The sequence below is a fragment of the Urocampus carinirostris genome, chromosome 2 (assembly GCF_059441175.1).
Source record: "Urocampus carinirostris isolate Australia breed hairy pipefish chromosome 2, RoL_Ucar_1.0, whole genome shotgun sequence".
Taxonomy (NCBI): Eukaryota; Metazoa; Chordata; class Actinopteri; order Syngnathiformes; family Syngnathidae; genus Urocampus; species Urocampus carinirostris.
The window spans coordinates 7,433,836-7,448,622 of record NC_142350.1 but is presented as its reverse complement, the minus strand read 5'-3'; the positions used below and the strand labels follow the sequence as shown (position 1 = coordinate 7,448,622).

Genomic DNA, 14,787 nt, shown 5'->3' with positions numbered 1-14,787 from the left:
TGAAATGAAAGTGGAATAAGAAAGATTGATAAGGTTGAGAAAATGATTGGATCACTTTTTTTTCATCCACAGAGGAGGAACTCTTGAAGCTCGTCTTCCAAAAGGAAGTTAAACTTCACTTTATCTTTAGAGAGCACATTATTTAATGATTTTTTTTTTTTTTTTATACAAAGCAATACATGTAACTTAGACAAGCCTTAAAGATACTTATATGAACCTTTAACATACATTTCATACAAAATATAGCACTGAAGCAACTTACGAACAAAGTCAACTTACTAATGATCGTCCAGAACCAGAAGAATTTATAAGTAAGGCAGCATCTGTATAGAAGCCCATTTAACAATTCATGTTCACTTTTGAGACACTTCATGATGAAACCTACAGAACAAACTGTAAACACCTAAAAGCGCCAGCCAAGCACCCATAGCAAACTCCCCCAAATACATCTGTTTATTTCTCGTTTGCAGTATTTAGTGACATTTTTACAAACGAACGTTGTTTTGAAACCATTATTAACACAAAAAATAAAGGCCAAAATGAGCCACAAGGATCTTAAGTAAATGCGGGAGGGAGATGCATTTCAAGAGGTATATTTGGCTCTGGCATGATATTTATTATTTTATATATTTTAAACAATCAAACGTCAGTGAAATAAAAATGTGCTGAAAAATTAGCTTTTGTCCAGAGTGCCCGTTTGCAGTTTTGCTGAATATAGCCTTAGGATATACACATATGGTGTGTCGCTAAAAAAAATAAAAATAAAAATTCCTTTGATGGCCTTTTAAATCAAAAAACGTTCCATGATTCCTGATATAAAAGAATGTCAGTGATGCCCATCATCGAGTTTCCTCATCAGAATCGTCTACGTCTTCTGATTCTTCGTCTTATTCGTCGTCCTCCTCAGTGTCAGTTTCAGCTTGCCGTCCAGAGGTTCTCTGTTGCTACGGCCAAAGCATCAAAAACCACATCGGGACCCTAGAGAGGATGTAAAAATCTTACCTGAAAGATGCTCGCAGACGTCAGGAAGGAGGAGGCGGTTCCGTCTAAAGAGTTGGCGTGCACGATGTCCAAGCGGTCCGAGTAGTCGGGCGGGTGCAGCGAATTCCTGAAGACCTGATTGAACGTCATACAAATCAAAGACACTCGTTTGATATGAAAACAAAATACACCAAGGATACAAGATTCATCTGTTCTGAGGTGGGGATTGCAAAGTGAGATCTCCATATAGCGGGAGGTAGAAACAATTGATAAGAAGATGCACCCTGCACCCCAGATGAAAACATTAAAATAACTCGTTAGTATTAAGTAAATACTACTTGTTGGTATATATAATTATATAATATTATAAATAAATATATATGTATTGGAAAAATGAATTTGTATTTACTTTTGGTGTGACGTGACTTTAGTTGGTTGAGTGGAGTAGCAGGTTGATGCAGATGGCGAAAGGAGACAGCGACAGCTGATTCGAAATGAAACTGATTTTAAAACTTCTCTTTGTGAGGGTCGTCATGATCTGAGAAGATTTCCTTGCAATAATCTCATTTTTAATTATAGTCTCGATTGGTTACGGCCATATTTCTTAGCGAGGGTACCGATACCCTCTTCTTATTTCTTAATAATCACAATCTTCTTTTACATGGTTATCATGTTTTTCCTCTCTCTTTAGCATCACTGCAAGCCTTGGAACCCATGGCAAAAAATACAGTACAAAAATTGCAGTAGGGTAGTCCCGATTGTTGGGTACTGAGTTGTGTTCCATCTTCGTATTTCTTGATAATCGCAAACTTTGTTTCCATGGTTGTCACATTTTTACTTTTCCCTTTAGCATTACTGAAAGCCTGGGACCAATAGTGAATAAATTATGGAGAAATAAATACAGTTTTGTATCGCCGACCCACTAAATCTTTACAAACTGAATGAAGAGGAAGGCATTGCTGGAGGTACAGTCGTTTAGCCAAGAGCACATTGTCGTTGTCATGATGCCGTAACCCAAAACAATAGCTGACTAGCATGTACCAAGAGCAGACAGGCATCTTAGATATGTAACTCATCATACGCACAATAATGCAATGTTTAAAGATTTTATGCACGCTAAACAATATGCTCTTGGTATGGTGGAAAAAAAGGGCATCAAGAGGGACCGTAAAAACCTATTATTCCTCACTGGAAGTGAAAAAGTCTCGAGGCTGGGTAGCCGTATTGTAGGTGTTTACTCTACCTCTAGGTCACTTTCCTCATCCACACTGCGGATGCTCTGATAGGCCAGAGTGTAGATCTCCAAGGCTTTGGCGTGGAAGCACATCTCCACGTTGACAAAGTCACACAGGATCCTCTGTCAGAGAGAAAATTGAGAAAATGACAAGCAAAGGGTTCGGCACCGGTTCGGCGGCTTACCTTGATGTCTTGAATCTTCTGCTTCTCAAAATCGTCCATTGTTTCCTCTAGTTGGCGGGTAGTGCGAGTTGCGTCCATGCTGGCTCGCTGGAATTCGCTCTCGGCCTGACACAAGCGTCAACATCATCATCAACTCAAACATTTAGCAAAGACAACTCACCTGAGACTGTAGGCAGAGTCAAGGAAATGGGAGCGGGAAAGAGGATGTTGAATCTACTGAGACCCCTCACCACTTCAGGCTGTGGTTATCGCTGGTTCACTGCTTTGCAGATTTTGAATTCAAAATTGTGCTTATTTTCATTGATAACAACCTATCATGTATTGTGTTCTGGTCAGACTGCACACAGCAAATGTTAATGTAGGGCAGGTTAGGGAGGGCTTTGTGTGTTGGGTGGCTTGGCTGCCTGTGACCGTGCCTGTGATTGACTGACAGCAGACACCAGCCTAACAGTGGGGGCAGGTGCACAAGTTAATATGCTCAATGCCCCCGCACCACAGGAGCTACAACTCGTGGGAAACCACCATATTTGGGATGATTGTATTTTAATCCTCTCGGGGACTTGGCTTAATCCGAAGGTACCCGATGCTGGTATACAGCTAGCAAGCCGCTCTTTAAATCGCTTTCTCTCTAATTTTGTTGTACTTATGTATAATGACAGGCGCAATTTTAGGTTCAGAGCTTTTTTCGCGTGCTGAGCACCCGGAGTGTCTGGCTGGTTATTTTTTTCCCCCTCATTTACTTAAAATGATACGGTGAGAGTTTCACTGTATTAACCAGGAGCCACTAAATTAGGGCACGGGAACCTATGGCTTGCGAGCTATACAGTATATGGCTCTTTACATGAGTTGAATGGGCCGTAGACAAAACGGTGTAAATTTTCTCCTTGTCATTCCAAACTTGCGTAAGTGATTACTATTGTAGTGCAGGCCAAACCGAACCAGCCCTGACCACAGTGTCTAGGATATATAGGACACATTTTAAACTACAGTTTACAGTCAAGTTGTCACACCCAAAAAATACGTTTTGGCTGTACATTGAGATGGAATTCTTTATATGGAACCTCATAAAACAATTTATGTTCATTATTGAGACACTTTATGAGCCCAATAACTATTTTTGAATACCCAGAACCTCTAGATAAGCACCTAGAGCAATTTGATTGGGTGAGCGTTAGGGATAGGTGGACCTATCTAAATAGCGCAAGCACTCCCTCCTGTCTCTCACCCTGCGCCATCTGCGTCGAAGCTAAATAGATCAAGATTGCCGTTTGCAGAATTTTGTGGCATTTTTACAAAACAACGTTGGTCTCCGCCCAGGTGGCCGGCAACATTTTCAAGAAAAAAAAAAAAATCGATTTTTTTTTTTTTTTTTTAGACAGAATGGAATAGTCATTTGTCACAAACGTTTGCTTTATTGTGATTTGGAAATCTTCGTTCGGTTTGGAAATGTCGGTTCGTTTGGCAATTTGCATACTATGCAGCCAATGAGAAGCCTGCATGGAATAACTTCGTGCTTCCGGACTTTCCTGAGCTTTATAAGGTCGTGCATTTGCATATCATTTTCCAAAGTAGACGCATAGATAACACAAGAAAAATTGAGAAGTGGTTAGGAATCAAGCCAAAACCTCAGCCCCTTAAGATTGAAAAGAAGCTAAAAAAATGTATGACGCTACAAAACATAAAAGCACATTAAAAGCATCGTGGAAAGAGGAGTTCATGTGGCTTGTAGCAGACGACGCAATGCAAACATTGCATGAATGAAGATGAATAAAGTATCTATCTGTCTATCTATGAGTAAATACAGGTACATACTGATGGCAGATGGAAAACAGCGATGTCATATACATGCAATGAATGTTACAAGTAGATTTATCATAAACTTAATTTTAAAGTGTTGTTCTGTTATATATTCTGGTTATCAATCCTTGATACATTGCAACAATATTTTTTTTTTGCGATTAGTCTTATTGTGTTTCAAGTTGTGAAAAATGGGGAAGGCAACTTTTCAGAGTTGTCTGCCCTGGTGTCCGGTAACTTTTTGTCATGAGTTTCAGACACTGCATTTAAGCTTATCCTATATTCCAGCTTTTCTTAAGGAAAAAAAAGTGTTTTTAAAATACTTTATATTTTGGGGGTTCTTGGGTTGAATATGGTCATGCTTGCGCACACACCAAAACAAACTGGTTACACCCATGATGACAATAAAGACAATTTATTCAACTGCAATTCTGTGTATCATGTTTTTATTTATAGATCTCTAGTTGTTATTTGAATACAGTCGTATATGCTCAGTTGGTAAGGACTTTTTTATGTCGATGTAAGTTTGCCTCTTGGGAGCTTTTATGGAGGTGTGACACTACTTCAAAGATTTTCCCTTTTTGGGGTTTTTTTGGTTTCCATCAACCTTGACTGTAATACATTAAAAAGGATACAATGACTTGACGGTCAGACGGGTTCCGTTGGCGGGTGCGTTCCAGCTGCAACATCTGCTTAGACTCGCGTTTCCATGCGCTCTGGGCCGTCTTCACGTCTTCCTTAAAAAAAAAAAAACAAAAAAAAAAACACACAAAATAATAAATGCTAGCTCTTTTGTAAGGCTAAGGCTACGCAACGTGCACTATTTACCCGTTTGCGCCGTATCACCGCACCGTAACCTATCAGAGGCTCGATCACTTTGGCCTCCAGACGCCCCACCTAAAACACAGACTTTCTATAGTCATTTTAGTGAGCAATAAAAGTAAATTTGGAAAGTATACAAGAATATGGGCGCATGCTAATGCACATTAACAGACAGGAAAACTGAATAGTTATCAACACAGCCTGCAAAATCATGGGCTACTGGGGAACATTGCCGACAACATAATTAAGGACTTCTCTCACCACGACCATCACCTTTGTGACCTTCTGCCCTCTGGCAGATGCTATAGATCACTTAAAACAAAGATTAATCGGCATGGACACAGTTTTTTTCCACAAAGCCATTACCCCCTAAACAAGTACAAAAAGTGTGGAAAGAACCATACTGCCTGTACATTGAACATCTTTTACTTATATTTTATTTCTTATTTTTGCACAATGTTGCTGCTCATTGTGATTATCCCGGAACGTCCTCCAGACTGTGCAACCCCTCATTTTGTAGGCTGTGGTAATTTGGCTGAACAGACCACAGTTTATTGCAAATTGCAGACTATTATTATACATTTTCATTTCATTGTTTCCAGGGTTGGGGGTAACGGAATACATGTAATGACGTGATTTAATCACGATACTAAAAATAAAAAGAAATTATATCCCATTATAGTTACAGAAAATATTACAGGTAAATTCAGTTAAAAAAAAGGTTACTTTGCAGGATTACAATTTTATTCTAAACTTTGTGTCGATAGATTAATTGTGTCTATCACGATTTCAATCACTGACAATCGGGAGGCAGAGAGATGTGGTGCGCGTGTGGTAGTAATGCCTGTATCAAATACGCAAATTGTACAGATGGCCATTTCATACACTGTGTTGCAGGTAAAAGCACTTATATTTTTGTCTGTATTTGATTGGTTCTCCAATGTAGCATTCATTGTGTTAAATTGGCTTGAGCTTGCAGTTTCGTGAGGACAACACGAGTGATGCATTCAGGGGCATTTATTAAATATGATTGATTGTCTTCTTTTCGTATTTTACAGTTAATAGGTGTGCAAAATCACTATACAATCACTGTACTGTTATGTGATGAGAATGTTGAAAATTGTCAAGAGGCTTGGCACCCCAAATTCAAACAAGTAAAATACCAGAGTTTGTTGGAAATTTAGAAAGCGAACACTTTGTGTGTTTAAAACAATATTGTTTTTTAATGTCCTGTTAATGTAAACTAAAACAAAACATATTTTGTCTGCCATGTGAAAAATAAAGCTTTACTATTGCTTAAAACAATTCAACTGGGTAAAATTTAGGCATTTTTGGGAGGACTTCAAGCAACTACCTGACCTTGGTTTCCTCCAATTATTTACAGGGTTACATTGTTTATCTATCCCGAACAAAATTTTGTAATTTTATTATTATTTTGTCTTTTATTTTTAAAGCATTTTGGTATAAAGAAATCAAGTTACATTACTGCAAGATTAAAGGTGGTGTCCACAAAGATATTGTTCTACTTGCTGACACCATCTTCTGACTTGGATCATCATTGCAGTCTCTGTCAAGCTGCTTGTGTAGCTAGTGTAAGTATGTGACTATCCTAGACATGCTCAAAATAAACTCTTCTTTTTTCATCTCATTTAGGGTTGGGTTGGCATTTGAATTGATTTGAAACAACTCTTTTTCCTAACTTTACTATTTTCATCCAAGCATGAAATTACTCGCCATCATTCATCCATTTGCCAACCTACCCCCGCATGCCTGTAGTCCTGAATCTGGGCAAGATGTTCTGCGAACTGTTTCATTCCTTTCTTGAGGCTGGGCGTCTCCGTGTCAGCATAGTCGGCAACAACTCGCACCAGAACGTCGCCCTTGTCTCGCAACCTGGCTGCTTTGCGGCCGTAGGCGGCGAAGATATGACACATCTCGTTAAAGTGCTTCTCCACCTTACTGATATTCTCCTGGATTTTTTTGGTCTGGTTTTCCCTGAACAAACACAGAGGAACTTACTTGTATGTCACAGGAATCAAAGAGTGACATAAATAAAGGCCTAAATGAATAGTGTAATCCGTCGCTACTTCGCGCTTCGTGGCCTCAGGGCAAAATATTTCGCAATCAGTTACCCCAATCACATACTACAGTGAGCGAAAGCCGGCAGAGCACATTTTTGTCCGACTTTGTGGGTCTTTTTTTTGCCATTATTATAGCCTAAAATGAAATGCACCCTTGCAGCCGCAATCCATTTTTTCTAATCCCATATTACTGTGATCTGAGATTATATATATATATATATATATATATATATATATACACACACCAAAAAATATATCTATGACCAGATACATATATACATATATATAAATATACACATATATACATACATAAACATATATATATATATATATATACACACATATTATATATATATATATATATATATATATATATATATATATATATATATATACTGGACTGTCTCAGAAAATTAGAATATTGTGATAAAGTTCTTTATTTTCTGTAATGCAATTAAAAAAACAAAAATGTCATACATTCTGGATTCATTACACATCAACTGAACTATTTCAAGCCTTTTATTATTTGAATATTGCTGATTTTGGCTTACAGCTGAAAAAAACTCAAAAATCCTATCTCAAAATATTAGAATACTTCCTCAGACCAAGTAAAATAAATAATTTTATAACAGCAAAACTAAATCAAACATTTGAAAATGTCCATTGATGCACTCAGTACTTGGTTGGGAATCCTTTTGCACGGATTACTGCATCAATCCGGCGTGGCATGGAGGCAATCAGCCTGTGGCATTGCTGAGGTGTTATTGATGCCCAGGATGCTTCGATAGCGGCCTTCAGCTCATTTGCATTTGTAGGTCTGGTGTCTTTCATCTTCTTCTTAACTATACCCCACAAATTCTCGATGGGGTTCAGGTCAGGGGAATTAGCAGGCCAATCAAGGACAGTGATGCCATGGTCAGTGCACCAGTTACTGGTGGTTTTGGCACTGTGGGCAGGTGCCAGATCATGCTGGAAAATGAAATACTCATCTCCATAGAGCTTTTCAGCAGATGGAAGCATGTAGTGCTCTAAAATCTCTTGGTACACAGTTGCATTTACTCTGGACTTGATGAAACACAGTGGACCAACACCAGCAGCTGACATGGCTCCCCAAACCATTGCTGACTGTGGGAACTTCACACTGGATTTCAAGCAACTTGGATTTTGCTCTCCTCCAGCCTTTCTCCAGACTCTGGCGCCTTGACTTCCAAATGAAATGCAAAACTTGCTTTTGTCTGAAAAGAGGACTTTGGACCACTCTGCAACTGTCCAGTGCTTCTTCTCCATAGCCCAAGTCAGACGCTTCTTCCGTTGTCTTGAGTTCAGAAGTGGCTTGACCATGGGAATACGGCTATTGTAGCCCATTTCCCGGACACGTCTGTGAACTGTGGCTTTTGATACCTGGACTCCAGCTTCAGCCCACTGTCTTTGAAGCTCCCTCAAATTCTGGAAGCGGCTCTTCTTCACAATTTTGTTAAGGCTGCGGTCATCTCTCTTGGTTGTGCAGCGTTTCCGGACACATTTTTCCCTTCCAACAGACTTTTTGTGGATATGCTTTGAAACTGCACTCTGTGAACAGCCTGCTCTTTGAGAAATTTATTTTTGTGTCTTACCCTCCTGATGGAGGGTATCAATGATGGTCCTCTGGACAGCAGTCAGATCAGCAGTGATTTAGTTTACTGAACCAAGCTGAGTGTTTTTAAGGCTCAGGAAACCCTCGCAAGGTGTTTCGTGTTAATTAGATGATTCAGGTGATTAGTTGAATAGCCTACTTGTATACTTTTTCATGATATTCTAATATTTTGAGATAGGATTTTTGAGTTTTCTTAAGCTGTAAGCCAAATTCAGCAATATTAAAATAATAAAAGGCTTGAAATAGTTCAGTTGATGTGTAATGAATCCAGAATGTATGACATTTTTGTTTTTTTAATTGCATTACAGAAAATAAAGAACTTTATCACAATATTCTAATTTTCTGAGACAGTCCAGTATATATATTTATACACACAACCCCGCGACCATACTGAGGATAAGCGGTGCAGCTAATGAGATGAGATGATATATATACACATTGTGGGACAAATTACTAAGTGTGTTTTGTACATGGACGATTTTAATATTTTATGTACTGTTGGAGTCCATCCCAGCCATCTCCAGGCAGTGGGCAGGGAACACCCTGAACTGGTTGCCAGCCAATCGCAGGGCACACAGGGACAGACAACACATTCGCTCATTCACACCTAGGGACAATTTGGACCGGCCAATTCACCTGAAATGCATGTTTTTTGGAACGTGGGAGGAAACCGGAGTGCCCGGAGGAAACCCACGCAAGCACAGGGAGAACATACAAACTCCGCACAGGAAGTCTGGAGCTGGATTTGAACCCACGACAGGTTCCCATGACATGAACTGTGCTACACAAGCGCTAACCACTGTCCTCCGTGCTGCCCATAATGAAATTGTGAATGTATTTAATTGCTGTTAAAAGTGTCGATAAAACCTCATATTGTTAGAATATGATATGATGAAATTGTGAATGTGTTTAATTGCTGTTAAAAATGTAGACAAAAATTGTTTAAATATCATATTGTTAGAAAATGATATAATGAAATTGTGAATATGTTTAATTGCTGTTAAAAGTGTCGAGAAAAAGTGTTCAAACCTCACATTGTTTATTTGCTGTAAAAAGTGTCAATAAAAAATGTTCAAATTAAAACAATGACAATAAAGGTATGTTCTACAGTATCCTATTCTCCAAATATTTAAGAAAACGCCCCCCAGGTTAGTTTAGAAATTCAGATAGAATATTTGTTATCAAATCAAGTCATATTTATTTGTATCGCCCTTTATCACAAAAAGTCTCAAAGGGCAGAAAAATAAAAAAATATAAATTAAACAAGCACAATAGAAAATAAACAAGCACAATCGCTAAACGAAATTGTAATACATAATGGGGATCAAGTCCAATTTATTTGTATAGCCCTTAATCACAATTATCATTATAATTCATTATCTAAAACACCTAAAAAACTTTGGGTTCGTTGGGGTACGTCACCCAAATCACGATCGGGAAAAAACAGACAAAACGCGCTCGCAACACGATGCTAACTCGCTAAAAGTCGTCCTAAAACAGACTTTAATGTCGATTTAGAAGCTCAAACGATGACACACAAAGGTTACCTCGCTCGTACATCGGGGGTTCGATTCATATCTTCTCCTGAAAAAGAAAATTAAATAAACAAAAGAAATAAGAAAGTATTCACCCAAACGTCGGTGGACCTCAGCTAACTTGCCTACTAGCAAGCGTTGCCATGGACGCGTTAAACTCTCGCGGTAAGATGCAAGAAAGAGCGAGAGGTTGAGAGAACGAAGAAGATTGTTTAAAGGTACACTGTGTAAAACTTGACTAGTTTAAGGCCCTATATTGTCTAAGGTGAAAGAAAACCTGTGCCAAATGAGCTCAGCTAGCAGCAAGATGTCTGACAAACCAAGCAGCGACAACTAGGTATGGATTCCGCTATGTAAAAGAAATACAAAATTGTCCACCTATGAATATTTACACAATTTTACATTGGCATGATGGTTTATGTATTTCTGCCCATTATTCAAATCAATGTATTTTTTTACTTTTTTTGGCCCACTTGGACCCACTAAATAGTACACTGTTCCTTTAAACTACATTGTGTAATATTTGACCACTAGATGGCACTGTTTTGTTTAGTTTTGTTTAATGTCACGCATGTCCAAAGTTACAAATATGGCCCGCGATCAAATTTTTTCCCGTGGCCTCTGTCGTAAAATTTATAATACGTGGCCTGCCAGTAAAGTAGACCGCAGTATGAAATAAATCTGTACCAAAAAGAAAATCACCATTTTACAAGATGGAGGCAGTTGCTCTTCGACCACCTCGCCATACTTACCTGGCAGGGGAGATACCATGATCATGAAGGTGCTTTGCGCAGTGGCAGTATCGTAGCCCATGAGGTTTATCCAAGGCTATAATGCTAGAACCTTAGCTTGGCATGCTTTGATTTTTGCAATCTGGAGATGGAATAAGAACCTGCTCTGTCCACTCCATGCATCGGCCCGGTATTGTAGTACCTCCGGGAACGGTGCATTCGCAATGATCGCAACAAGGCTTTAGGGCTAGGACCTTAGCTTGGCCTTTTGGCTTAGAGTAAGAGTCCCGGCTCCTTGGCTTTGTAGCGTATTATGAACTGACCGATAACGGATAATGGATAATGAATAACGAAGATAGAACAATAACCCTTAAAAACCCCAAAACCCCCTCGCCCTTGTCTTTCTGTGAAAATTTTGGCCCACCCCATTTCCGACATGGGAACTGTAAATAAAAAAAAAGAAAGTTGACTGTGAAAAAAGGTGAAGCAACTGAAAGCTGTTTTAAAAGCACTGCAGTGCTTTTTCACGAGACCCTGCGAGTCAAATGAATACCCTACAAATGTGAGCTACGAGGTCCCGACGCTGATCGCCAAGCACTGCAAACCTTTCAACTAAAGTCTGTTCAAGGAATGTCAGGATGAATAGTTGCCAATTACACATTTTCAGCTTACCAAATGTGTTTCTGAAAAGTTTGTACACCCCGGTGTTGAGAATTAAATATCAAAATGTACTGTTTACCAAACTGTTCGGATTTGTTATCTTACTCCATTAACCAAACACAACCTACATTCACCCAACAATTTATGCGCGCTCGTTTCTTGAGGGAAAAGATGAATAGGAAGCCGACATTTACACACGGGGGCAGATTTAATTTCCTTAACAATTTAACTGAGTGTATTCCATCAAAAACGGCCGAATTAGTGACATTTGAGTCTGTGTGAAGCCTTCTTCTGGGCAGAAGAAGTAAGACACAAGTCCGGCGTGGAAAAACAGGAAGCCAGAGACTGATGAAATCGATACCAGATACTGGACAGACGGGGACGATCGGGAAGCCAGAGTCAAATAGTGCTTGTCTTGCATATACAGAGGTTCGCTGACGGACTGACAAGGAGTGAATGGAAGCGTTGAGTTTAAATAGGAGGGGAACCAATCAGGCAACGAGCAGCAGCTGGCGCCAAACGAGCAGGCACAGGTGAGGGCAATGGGTAATCGTGACAAGCTTAGTTGTCAGATTCCTTCATTGGAAGATATTGTTGAGTGTCATGTCAAGTCAAGTCACATTTATTTGTATAGCCCTTAATCACAAAAATGTTTCAAAGGACTGCACAGGGTTACAATGACACCATCACCTTATCTCAAACCAACCCGTCATCTGCGTAGCAATGGAAATTGATATTATACTTGCGAATAATATTTGTAGCATGTAAATGCTGAAAAGAAGGGGGCCAAATACTGAACCATAAGAAGACAGTTCCTAAGAGACCAATCCATTTTTCCAACTGGTCGAGTAAGATATTATGGTCCACAGTGTCAAAGGCAGCACCAAGGTCCAGCAGCAGCAAGAGTCTATTGCCAGTAGAAGACCATTGGTTACCTTAACAGGGGCTGTCTCAGTAGAGTGATTATCCCTGAATCCCAATTGCATAGATTCAAAAAGATTATTCTTAGATATAAAATAATTCAGCTGCTGTGCCACAACCTTTTCAAATAATTTAGAAAGAAATTGTAGTTTTGACACAGGTTTATAACTACATAAGCTTTCTTGGTCAAGGTTGGGTCGTTTAAGTGTAGGTTTAATAACAGCAGACTGCAGGACAAAGACTAGAAACCCTTCCCGTGGTGTCCTGCGAAGGGGGGAGCCTTACGAATCTAATTCAGTCCACTCAGACTCGCTCTCTCTTTCTTTCTTGGTCCTCTCTCCTTCTTTGTATCTCCTTTTCTCTCTTCCCCCTTTACACTCTTGCCTCTCATTTTCTCTATCCCTCTCTTTCCTACTCTCTCCCCACCTCTCTCACTCTCTTTTCCCCCTTTTTGTATTTTACTCTGTCTGTCTTTCTCTCTTTCTATCTGTCCCTCTCTTTCTCTCTCTTCTACTCTCCTCTCTCTGTTCTTCTTAGGGCGGGCGACTTCGAGAGCAACCCTGGCCCCCAGTCCAAATGCCAGTGGTGCTTTCGAACCATTCGCTGCGACCACACCCCAATCACCTGTAGTACCTGCCCACGGGGCTTCCATAAATCATGCACCGGCATGTCCGAACGTACTAAGGACTTTAGAGGCTTCGTCTGCTTGGTTTGCTTGGGTCGCACCCCGTCAGGCCTGGCAGCACAGGACAGTCGCAGCCCCCTCTCCTTCGGAGAACTACGGAGCCTCCCACGAGCGAGTCTGGCGCTACTATGGATTACCTTAGGCGCCTTGAGTGACTCAACGATGACGACGACGACGAAGACGACGACGACAGCAGACTTGGAAGCCGCCGGAACAACACCCGAGGAGAGGGATATGTTTATAATATTTAGAACTGAAGGTCCAAGGACCCAAAAAAGACCTTTAATCAGCTAACCCGGAAGCGGGTCAAACAGCCAAGTAGTCGGTTTGGCCGTATTCACCACCTGTTCAAGATTATCAAGTGAAAGATCACGAAATTGGGATATATCCCAGGACAGCCACTATTTCGCGCATCTAGAATTTTCAGACCTTTGACATGTGGTGTATTTATGTGGTCTTTAGTAATCTCTTCCCATATGCATTGAATATTCTTAATAAAGAAGACCATAAAGGCATGGGCTGAATGGGTAGAACTATCTGGAATAATCTGTTGCCTCGTCAGCGATGCTACAGTGTCAAAACAAGTTTGACAGAAAACCTCAAGCTTGGCAGCGCGCCATTTTCGTGCAGGCTTCCTGCAGTCTGGTTTAAGTGATCTAGTTTTACCAGTAAACCAAGGCGTGCGTCTTTTGGGTTGTGATTTAAACTGTAGGGGTGCCACGGAATCCAGGACACTAGCCAGAGTAACATTAAAATCATTCGTGAGTGAGTCAATAGAGCCTTTGAATAAAGGAAACTACGTAGCTACCCCTGAAAGAAGATCAGAGAGCTCAGAAACTGTACCAGTGCAAATATTGCGGCCTCTAATCCTTCAGTTTCTTTAATACACCATTTAGCCAGTACTAGAATTGTGTACTATCTATGTGGTTAGGCTTTAAGGCTAGGACCTTAACTTGGCCTTTTGGCTGAGAGTAAGAGTCCCGGCTCCTAGGCTTTGTAGCGTATTATGAACTGACCGATAACGGATAATGGATAATGAATCAAGAAGATAGATCAATAACCCTTAAAAAATCCCCCCCACCTCAAATGTAACTAAATAATGATAAGAAATAACTTTAGTACACGTTAACATCGTCACATTTGAGGTTGAAACTCCTTGAGTTAGAACCAAGTCCAGTATGTTTCCATCTTTATGAGTCGGCAAATCAATCAGTTGATAACGTCACACTGGGTATTTGTATATTGTATTCTTTTGGCTTTATTATTGTATTGTTCTCAGCTCAGGGATGCTGCTGGAAATGTGAATTTCCCTTAGGGGATGAATAAAGTATCTATCTATTTATCTATCTATCTATCTATAATCAATTAGAGACCGAAACGCAACAGTAATGTAAAAGAAATACAGTACACAAATCTTGACCTATGGGAAAATATTTACAAAAATTAACATTGGTATCACATTTCATGTGTTTTTGCCTATTACTGTATTCAAATCCGTGTGAATGAATGAAGGTTATTTGTA

The 14,787-nt window shown here is 39.8% G+C and overlaps 1 protein-coding gene across 1 annotated transcript; it reads right to left on the bottom strand.

Moving 5' to 3' along the window:
• Positions 1-581: 581 nt before the first annotated feature.
• Positions 582-10,458, bottom strand: cibar1 (CBY1 interacting BAR domain containing 1). Its single transcript, XM_088328634.1, is given in 9 exon segments — positions 582-944; positions 1,003-1,116; positions 2,225-2,338; positions 2,401-2,505; positions 2,561-2,566; positions 4,833-4,934; positions 5,026-5,094; positions 6,780-7,014; positions 10,281-10,458. Coding segments are annotated over 9 exon segments (879 nt in total). The 5' UTR covers positions 10,310-10,458; the 3' UTR covers positions 582-839.
• Between the last annotated feature and the right edge of the window lie 4,329 nt (positions 10,459-14,787).